Below are 11,326 nucleotides of genomic sequence, written 5' to 3'. Positions count from 1 at the left end.
TTTGAAAAAGAAGAGACTTGTACGACACAACTTTATGAACCATACGAAAAATCACTAGATAGTATGACAGAGAACCTGACTCATATGACAAATAACAAAGCAGAGATACAAAAAAAAAAAAAATGCCGAATTTGGATTAGTGAATTTTGATGTTTTGCTTATGTTTTCCAGTTTTAGATGTCTGATTTTTCAATTTAGGGATGAATACACAACAAACACATGATGTGATAAGTGACTCCAAGCATGCTAAACCATAAGGAAGTTGGTTGAGGAGAGAAAACCTTTTCTTGCAAGCTTAGGTACACACCCAATAGCTAATCAGAATACGACCGCTGAGTCTCACACAATGGATTCTCAACGCTGTATTATCCGACTACAAATGCTAATGGGGGCACAATATGGCAAGTATCTTGGGAGAGTTACTATCTCTCTTGCACAAAGATTATCACCCTTTCGGAGGTGAATCGGGTAGCTTCTAATTTAACCAGCACTAGTAAGGGATCCGTTCGACGCGTCAAGGTATAATACTCAATTAAGAGGTCTCCTAGCCTTGAAAACCAAGGTTTGTTATACCCGAAGGTATGGAGGAGAGCTATTCCTGAGCACTTCCATTGACTTGATTTTCATCAAATCAAATTTATTGTATAGTGGGTTGGATTACTTGGCGTTAGCCATTCCCACTTAGGTTGTTCCCCTCACACCGACCATAATGGCTTTAAGAGTTATTAACTCCTCGGGAGGGCAAGCCTGCTAAAGAAATGCACTAATGAAAGTATAAGATGAGTCTAGCTTTTTGATCACCTAAGAAAGGTCAGAGCATACTCGCCTATCATCAAAGACACGAAATACATGATGGTTCATTCCTTTAGCAAGAGATAAGTGTGCCTAAAAAAACTTTAAGGAATACACAAATTTTAATTGAATTCTTTTAGGCAACCTGCAAAATCGATCCATTAGTAGTCATGATGTGTTTGGAATTAAGTCTTTGACAAGCATATCTTTGTCAATTGTCCTGCAGAAAGAGTTAGACTGCCAAAAATCTCACAAACAAGTCAGCGTTAGCATTAGTAAAGATCATATTAAAAACAAAAAACCCTAAAATGCAGTTTATTTTAAAATGATAGAGGCAAAGACTCGTACGAAATGATTAATGAGATGAAACGACACAAATTTAGATCTCAGACACAAGCCAAAATAGGCTCATACGACACAGAAACAAGCCAATACGAGTAAAGAATTTACCAGCCAGAAACTCGTACAACATGAATTTAGATCTCGTGCAACAAAATAAAGATGCTCATATGACACAAGATTGAGCTAATACGAGTCAAAACATAATATCGTCCCAGACCATAAAGGAGTTTGTACAAGCCACAAAAGTAGCTTGTACGACACTATGAACTAGACCCGGTAAAGATGAAAGTTTATGAAGCTTGAGAGGCCAAAAATGATGATCTTGGCCCCATGGTGGGCACCAAAATGTTGTGCCTGTGAAGTGTATACCTGTTCCTGCAACACAAAACACTCAATAGATCATTACAAGCATGGTTAATGAATTTAAAGCAAAAAAAAATAAAACCATAGCTAAGCGATCTATCGCCTCCTAGTAAATGCGAGTATGAATTTTTCTCTCAGATCTGGTCATGCAAATTACAATGACTCGACTACACTTAAATGGAGGATTTAAATGATAATGATGATGCATTTAAGCTAGAAATGATGAGATTAAGCTAGATGATAAGCAAATAGAGCTAGAGAATAAACTAGATTTAAGATAAAATTGAACATGATGACAATGCTAAAATGATATTGCTAAGAGCTATATGACTATAGTAACAATGCTTGAATGCAAATGAGATGGATCCGGGATCCTTTGAACTCCAAAATACGGTCTATTTATAGGATTTTCCAAGGCTAGGGGTGAGGTGGCAGGAATCAACGGTCAAGATTAAGTTTGAAGATATCAATGGTTAAATTGGAGGAGGTTGAAGAAGAGGTTGGATGAAAGGGGACAATTGGAGGTTGGTAAGAGAAGGGGTTGGATGAAAGGGAACATTCTCATCTCCATGGTGACAAGTGTCAAGAGGCTTCTAGAAGAGGTTGGATGAAAGAGAACACTTAGTGACAAGTGTCACAAAGCTTCTAGAAGAGGTTAGATGAAAGGGAACACTTAGTGACAAGTGTCACAAAGCTTTGCTCATGAGAGGGCAAAGTGTTCAAGGAAAGGGGACATGGTGGTTAGGATGTGCAAGCTAGGATGGAGTTAATTAAACCCAGGGTTAGATGGAATGAGTTAGGTTTAGAAGGGTTTAGGTTAGGTGGTTAGAAGTTAGGAGAATTTGAATTTAAAAATTCAAATAATAGGAAAAGGCTAATTAATCTCAACAACTCATAAATTGATTTATTTTAATTAATTAGGGGATTTAGAAGAAATGAATTTGATGATGAATTTGATGGGGGGGATTAATTAATTTGAATTAATTAATCAAAGGGGATTATGAAATGAACCTATTACATAAATCCTTAGATTTATTAATAAGTAGAGGAAAGGGGGATTTTAATCAAATTGCTTAGTGAATTCAATTAAATTGGGAAGGGGGATTAATTAAAAAATTGCACCATTTTTAGGTCTATACAGATATGATAAAGATTGAAAAATTATCCTAGCATGATATACTATCCTAGCATGAATATCTTATGATATGAAAAATATTTCTAAATGCTATGATGATATTCTAACAAAGAGAGGCTAAAAATGCTTAGTAATTTAGGCTATAATGTAGATGCATGAAAGCTTGGATTTTTTTTAAAATGAGGAATGAGAGCTCTATTTATAGGAAAAATAGAGGAATGGATGGTCAAGATTGAATAATCTTAACAAGGGCGAGGATTGAAAGTTAATCAATCCATGTTTACAATTCTCGCCAATGAAATGGTGACAATTGTCAACAAAAGGTTGCTTGAGAGGAGATGTAAGAGGCATTAAATGCCTAAGAAGACATGAATTTTACCCTAGGAGGTAAGGGTTAAGGACATATTAGGATTATCCAATGGACAAAGCTTTTACCCAAGGGGTAAACTCTTGTGAAGGGGTTAATAGGATAACCAAGGTTAAAGCCATTAATGCTTGATGAATCAGGCTTTGAGAAGTGACTTACCTTTGCTTAGGAATGTGATAATAATTAGGAGATGAATTAGGCTAAATTGGAAGTGATTAGAAGAATCTAGAAGGGGTTTAGGAGGCAAGTAAGGGGTTTAGGAGGCAAGTGGGAGATGTAGGAAAATGCAAGTGGATAAGGGAAAAGGATTTTAATTAAAATAAAATTGCTTTATTTCAACTAAAATAGATGCAACTAATACAAGTGAGGGGGTTTAATAAATAAATTAGATTTATTTATTTGCAAGAATCAATTTAATTAAATGTAAATTTAATTAAAAAGGGACAGGGGAATTAATTAAATAAAGTGATTTATTTAATCAAAGGCTAGAAAAGGTTAATGTGAATTTAATTAAATAAATTGAGTAATTCATTTAATCAAATAGATGAATGTGAAAAAATTAATTAAATAAAAATTAATTAATAGGAGGAATGGGGTCAAAATAAATATTAAATATTTATTTAGGAAAGTGGTCAGATTTATACGTCTACATTTTGCCCCTCTTTGAAGTGACGTGTGTGCACATGTTAAATCAAAGAAAATTTGTGAGTTATGCTCCCAAAGTTTGATCGATATGATGTTGTGTTTTAAAATGTTGATACGATGCCTCATGTGTAGAAATGATGAACGATATTGATGATGCCTCCTCGAGAGATGAATCAAGGATTTTAGTAAATTGTCTAGTTGATGAGCATTTTTGAATTAACTGTAATATGAGTATGTTGACTGCGTTGAATGCACATTATTGATTCATCTCCCAAAAAATGATGTTGATAAGGTTAAAATAAAAAACTAGAAGTAAAATACATGCCCCACTTATTAACCCTTTGATTTTACCCTATTAAAAGGTAAAAAGTGACTTTGAAAAATCATTTGCACACTTGTCTCTTTGTGATTGTGACATTTGGAGCTCTAACCACGATGTCGGTTCCATACTCCTCACACCGATTTGAGCACGTGGGGAGATATCGAAGACCCACCGCCTATGGCCCACCAATAAGTGGCCAAAATCCATCTTCTTTTTTGATGAATTTTATGAATTTTTGTCATGTTTTTCAATTTTGGGTTGGATTTTACCAGTTTAGCACGTCAGGTAGGTTGTCTAGCGCATACGATAGGAAGGTTACCGCATAGAAAACCCTAGGTAATTTTAGCATCTAAGGGTTAAATGGTAGCATGGTCAGGGGGTAGGTTAGTGCATAGGATGGTTTTAGTGCATAGGGTATGCATAGAAGCGCAATGGGTAGGGCAGTTAGCGCAATGGGTAAACATGGTAGCGTAAATGGTGTGTCAGTTAGTGTGTAGGATAGGTTTAGCGCATTGAGTATGTTTGTTAGCGCATTGATGGAAAAGGTTAGCGCATAGATGCCAGCGTAGCGCTTCGGGGCCCTGATTTAGCGCATGGGGTCCAAAGTTGGAAAAAAAAGTGTTGTGAAGAATGCATTGTGAGTAAAACAGATTAGATAGGTTGCGTAGATGTTGATATGGGTCTGTTGATTGCTCTGATATGGTTCATGATCCAATATGAGTCCTTTATTGTGATGATGTCTGATTTTGATATGCTGTTGGATTATGATATGAGTTTGTGCTGGATATGGATCTTGTTTCGATATGAATTGCTTTGCGATATGGATTGTTGAGTTGATTTGAGTCTTGATTCCAAAATGGGTCCTGATTTCCAATATGGGTCTTTGATTTTTGATATGGGTCCTTGATTTTTGATATGGGTCTTTGATTTTTGATATGGGTCTTTGATTTTCAATATGGGTCTGATTTTGATATGTGTCCTGATTTAGATACGGATCTTTGATTTTTTATATGGGTCTTGGAGGCGGTGGTGGAGGTGGTGGAGGAGGAGGTAAAGGAGATATAGGTGGAGGTAGAGGGGATGGAGGAGATAGAGGTGGAGGAGGAGCTAGAGGAGATAGAGGTGGAGATAGAGGTGGTGCTAGGGGTGGAGATGGAGATAGAGGTAGAGGTAGAGGTGGAGGAGGAGGAGGTCTTGTTCTTGCTGTTGGCGGGGGTGGTAGGGTAGGTGTAGTGTTAGTTGTTGTGGGAGGGATAGATGATGATAGGCGACCTACCCAGAGGAGGAGATCTGATGTTCTACCTCCACTGGTGCCTCAGACAAGGATAGGTGTGGGTGGGACCACGACATAGGTACCCATTTAGATCAGGGTGCCCACCCATCGGCAGGATTCTTAGATCAAAGCGCTATAGGTCTCAGTGTAGTAGTTGTAGGCACAATTGTTAGTGCAGCAATGACATATTACACAATTAAAAGCAAAGAGGGATATGGCAGTCGAGCACCAAGGCCAAGAAGAGGCCCTTGCTGACAAGTTAGAGAGAGCCACGACTGGTGCCCCACTCCAGGACACACTGAGAGAGATACAGTACATGGCCAAGGAGGTTGAGTATTATAGGTGTTTATACGAGGAGGTGGTCCCTTGAGATCATAGAGCTCCTAGCTATACTGCAATGGCAACTAGTCGATCTGGTCGTAGTCATATGAGGACAAAGAGTAGATGTGTTATGGGGCCTACCCGACGTGACCCACCTGGTGGAGATCTGGGAGCTGGGACATCTGTTACCAGACCATCTGCCTCAGGAGATATTCATACCTGAGAGACCTGTCTCTGTTGTATTTGATCACTTTTGTTGTATTTTTATAGGCATGATATCCCCTGTACATTTCAACCATTTTATATATATATATGACACTGATTTCTCTAATTTGCATGTGATGTGCTTATTGATGATGATTGATTTATGATGTGCATTATGTTTTGATATGATGATTCTAGGAGGATGATTAGATGCTTAGATAATAATGATGTTCTTGATTTTTTTTATTTTGATTATGATGTGAATGCATGAATCATGATGGAATGAGTGATAATGTGATGATGCATTGTTGTGTTTTACTTTGATATGAGATGTGATATTATCTGAATGTTATGATTGCGAGATGTATCTTGAAAATGAAATGCATGATAATGATATTGATGTGAGATGTATGATAATGATATTGATGTGAGATGTATCTTGAAAATGAGATATATGATAATGATATTGATGTGAGATGTTCATGATAATGATAATAAAATGATACTAATGAAAGATTAAATGATATGCAACCGAATGCAAGATAATGATGTGCAGCTAATGCAAGATTAAGATGATAATGATGTGCAGCTAATGCAAGCTTTAAAATGATATGCAACTAAATGATCATGTTATTTTTGTCATTGTCATTCCTGTTTAGTCACATGTCTGTGCTCTTTTTGTTATCATTGATCTTTTGATATGTTGAAAGTTAATACAAGCATCATGGTATAATTGAACTATAATGACCTGAGTAAAACTTACATGGATGTTGATATTGCAAGACGACACAAGCGTCGAGGTATAATTGAACCAAGATGAGATGAGTGTTGCTTGCCTAAAACAAATAAGAGTTAAGCATTTGTATGTGAAAAGTGGAAAATTTCTTCAATGAAATGTTTCCAATCATGTCTTGAGACAAATTTTCACTATACGAATGATCGCCTCACAGACAAAAAACCAAAGAAAATGTCAGATTCCTTCGTCACTTCTCTAGCTCAGTGCATCCTTGAGTAGCTCGGGAGATCTAATGATTTAGAAATCAAAATATAAATAGTCAAAACTTCATGATAAATGTAAATAAATCATAATTCTGAAAATTCATCCATCGTGTGTGTGTTAAAGTTTCAGTTGGATAATGAAACTTGTTTTCTAGCCCGATGAGCAGTTTTGACAATGGTTCCCTAGAATGTTGTGATCCTTGTTGGTTGTCTGAATCCTAAAATGAGATGAATGTTTCCCCTAGTTACAGATACTTGTCAATGTGGATATATACGTTGACCACCAAGCCATGGTGGGATATGATAAAGATAATTGTTTAGATAATCAAGGACAATGACTATGCTAAATATGTCTGAGATAATGTTGTGTGTATAAGTGTTTGGTGATGGCTATTAGCTGAGACTAGACAAATCAAAGATATGAGTACTGATAGATAGAGGATATTTTCTCTCACAAATAGCGCATGTTGCCAGGTTTTCACCACTTGTTTTTATTGCACTTTTTGATTTGTTTTTTATTTTTATTTTTTGTATTTTTCTGATTTTTTGATTTTATTTTTTATTATTTATTTATTTATTTTTCTTTTTTTGTTTTGACATGCCCCGATATATCATTAACCGGGGCTTATTAACAACGTCGTCTGAGAGGTGGCACAGTGATACAAACACCTTTCACTTGGCAATTGGTGAGATAATAGTCACACCAGAGGACTGTTATCAGATTCCGTGGATTCCTGTGGTTGGGGCTTTGTTACTTTATGAGCAGACCGAGGAGGGTGGTACAGAGGCTCTCCATTGTATCTTTCAGGATGATGAGATTAGTGGTTATGAGATCCTATGGTAGGAGTTCTTGGATTTAGGTTATGCTTCGTTGTCATCAGTATTAGCAGGTTTCATTGGTGGGTTCCTGTGTCCCGACTGTAATTTGAAGGGACTATCCATTGGATGGGAATTGGTGCTAGAGGTCATGGTGACACAGGGACATAGGTTTGCATGGGAGAATATACCAATGTCGAGACCGCTTGCAGAAAAGGATAGGCTAGTTGGTTGAGCCTATGTTTATGGGTATACAGGTGTAGTTGTCCAGCGGAAGCCGAGCAAACTAGAGCATTGGTGGAGGGTGTTGGATGATATCGATACGGTCATATGGAGAATGTATATGGATTGTGAGGTGTGGGTAGAGGACGGGATAGAGATGCCCTATGTATATATGTCGAGGTACCTGATTGGGCAGACACCTTTTATTATTGAGTGATTCTTGCACAGTCACATTCATCGATAGTATGGTAGACAATAGGGGATGCCACAGGGAGCCTGTTTGTATGCTCGTCGGTGATAGAATGTGCCTGAGTGGGGACCAACCCTAGATAGCAGAGCAACTATTGATGAGTACATGTCCCTGGTGAGATAGATCTGGGATTATGGGGCCAGGGTTGTGGATGTTGGGATGACGAGGGAGTTCTCCACCTACTTCGTGGCACATGTTGTGGCACACATATCTGATATGGCAGAGTTGTTCCATCCTTTTATGATGATGAGGAGGAGTAGCCACATAGGCGAGGGGGAGCCAGACAGAGAGAGGAGGATGAGGGAGAGGAGGTAGGAGAGGGGGGTGGAGACGGTGGTGGAGGAGATGGATGAGGTAGAGGAGGTAGAGGGGATGGAGGAGATAGAGGTGGAGGAGGAGCTAGAGGAGATAGAGGTTGAGATAGAGGTGGTGCTAGAGGTGGAGATGGAAATAGAGGTAGAGGTGGAGGAGGTCTCGTTCTTGGTGCTAGAGGGGGTGGTAGGGTAGGTGTGGTGTTAGTTGTTGTGGGAGGGATAGAGGATGATAGGCGACCTACCCAAAGGAGGAGATCTGATGTTCTACCTCCACCGACACTTCAAACAGGGGTAGGTGTGGGTGGGACCACGACACAGGTATTTGTTCAGATCAAGGTGCCCACCCATCAACAAGATTCTCATATCAGAGCACTACAGGTCTCGGTGCAGCAGCTATGGGCACAGGTGTTAGCACAACAATGACATATTACACAATTGTAGGCAGAGAGGGATACAAAAGTTAAGCGCCAAGGCTGAGCAGAGGCCCTTGCTGACAGGTTAGAGAGATCCACAGTTGGTGCCCCAGTTCGAGATACACTGAGAGAGATATAGTACTCGACCAAGTAGGTTGAGTATTATAGGCATTTATACGAGAAAGTTGTCCCTCAAGATCATAGAGCTCCTAGCTATGTTGCAGTGGCATCCAGTCAATCTGGCCGTATTCATACGAGGATGGAGAGCGGAGGTGTTACAGGGCCTGCTCAATGTGACCCACCTAGTGGAGATCCAGGAGGTGGGACATCTACTGTCAGACCATCTGCCTCAGGAGATAGTCATACCTGATGTACCTGTCATTGTTTCATTTGATCACTTTTGTTGTATTTTTATAGACATAATATCCCCTGTACATTTTGACCATTTTTAAATATATATATATATATATGGCACTGATTTCTCTCATCCACATGTGATGTGCTTATTGATGATGATTGATTTATGATGTGCATTATGTTGTGATATGATGATTCTATGAGGATGATTAGATGCTTAGATAATAATGATGTTCTTGATTTTTTTTATTTTGATTATGATGTGAATGCATGAATCATGATGGAATGAGTGATAATGTGATGATGCATTGTTGTGTTTTACTTTGATATGAGATGTGATGTATCTTGAAAATGAGATGTATGATAACAAGATGTGAGATGTATCTTGAAAATGAGATGTATGATAATGATATTGATGTGAGATGTTCATAATAATGATAATTAAATGATACTAATGAAAGATTAAATGATATGCAATTGAATGCAAGATAATGATGTGCATCTAATGCAAGATTAAGATGATAATGATGTGCAACTAATGCAAGTTTTAGAATGATATGCAACTAAATGAAAGATTTAAAATTATATGCAACTAAATGCAAGTTTTAAAATGATATGCAACTAAATGATCACATTATTTTTGTCATTGTCATTTCTGTTTAGTCACTTGTTTGTGCTCTTTTTGTCATCATTGAGCTTTTGATATGCTGAAATTTAATACAAGCATCATGGTATAATTGAACCATAATGACCTGAACTAGGAATGCCATATCTGCAAAAGAGATAGTTGAGGATGAATGATGAGATTTGTTTTCCAGTTATGGTGGTCATCAGGATTGCTTCGATCCACTTGGTGAAGTACTCTATTACAGTGATAATGAACTTATGCCCATTTGAAGAGGAAGGATAATTTTTTCCTACCAAATCGAGTCCCCATTGACAAAAAGACCAAGATGTGGTGAACGGTTGTAGCTCTTATGCTGGTGTATGGATGAGGTTACCATGAATTTGATATTTAGGACATTTCTAGCAAATTGATAGGACTCTCTTTCCATTGTCGACAAGTAATATCCCATTCTTAAAAGTTTCTTGGTAGGACCACTTAAATGTGTACCGCAAATACCTTCATGAAGATCTTGTAAAGCAAAGTTAGATTCATTATGATCGAGGCATCAAAGAAGAGTACCATCTATACCTCGGTGGTAAAGTGTGTCAGTGATTAAGGTATAGCGGATGACTTGTCAGATGAAGTTGCATTTTTGGTTGTGAGATAGGTCGGGTGGGAGAGTATTGTTTTTGAGATAATCATAGATCGTCTTGTATAGAGGTGAATCTAAACTAGTTAGGGCATAGATGACTTGGGATGTAGAATTGTCATAGGTTGGGGAAAACAATTTCTCTACCAGGAACTCATAACGACTCTGTTTATCTAGAATTTGTAGCAATGAAGCGATAGTGGCCATTGCATCGGCAACTCTATTGTCCAATCTTGGAATTTTCTCAAAGGTGATGTGCACAAAGTACTATTTGAAATTATCCACCATTCTCTTGTAAGGCATTAGCTTATCATCTTTCCTCTGATAGTCATTGTTGATCTGGTTGATAACTAATTAAGAATCCCCATAGACTTAATTTCATGATTCTCCATTCCACAACCACTTTGATTCCTGTTACCAGGGCTTCATATTCAGGAATGTTTTTGGTGCATGGAAACATCAGTCTATAAGATCTTAGAATTGTGTGCCCCTTTGGAGTGATGAACAGGATGTCGACACCCGATCAATGTTGTGTATAGGATCCATCAAAGTATAGGGTCCATTACTTGGGTGTGATAGTGAGCACATCCATGTTTAGAAATTCCACATGTAGTGGTTGTTGGTCTGGTAGTGGTGCTTCTGCCAGTTGATCTACAATTACCCATTCTTTGATAGCCCGGTGTTCTGTGTACTAGATATCAAACTCACTCAGAATCATGACCCATTTAGCTAATCGTCCTGTGAGAGTTGCTTTGCTGAGTAAATACTTGAGAGGATCAATTTTTGCTACCAGCTTGATTGTGTGGGCTAAAATATAGTGGTGGAACTTTTGAGAAGCAAAAACCACTGCTAAGCAAGCCTTCTCAATGAATGTATAATTGAGTTCATATTCATTCAAAGTCCTGCTGATGTAATCGATAGATCAATCTTTGCTT

The 11,326-nt window shown here is 38.0% G+C and overlaps 1 protein-coding gene across 1 annotated transcript; it reads left to right on the top strand.

The window, feature by feature from the left end:
- Positions 1-4,976: 4,976 nt before the first annotated feature.
- On the top strand, positions 4,977-9,148 carry LOC131876480 (uncharacterized). Its single transcript, XM_059221896.1, has 4 exons — positions 4,977-5,189; positions 7,530-7,603; positions 8,807-8,862; positions 9,003-9,148. The coding sequence occupies exons 1-4, from the start codon at positions 4,977-4,979 to the stop codon at positions 9,146-9,148; spliced, it is 489 nt and encodes a 162-aa protein (XP_059077879.1).
- The last annotated feature ends 2,178 nt before the right edge of the window (positions 9,149-11,326 follow it).

This window comes from Cryptomeria japonica, chromosome 6, assembly GCF_030272615.1.
Source record: "Cryptomeria japonica chromosome 6, Sugi_1.0, whole genome shotgun sequence".
Classification (NCBI taxonomy): domain Eukaryota; kingdom Viridiplantae; phylum Streptophyta; class Pinopsida; order Cupressales; family Cupressaceae; genus Cryptomeria; species Cryptomeria japonica.
Note: the sequence above shows the minus strand (reverse complement) of the source record. Positions and strands in the feature narration are given on the sequence as shown.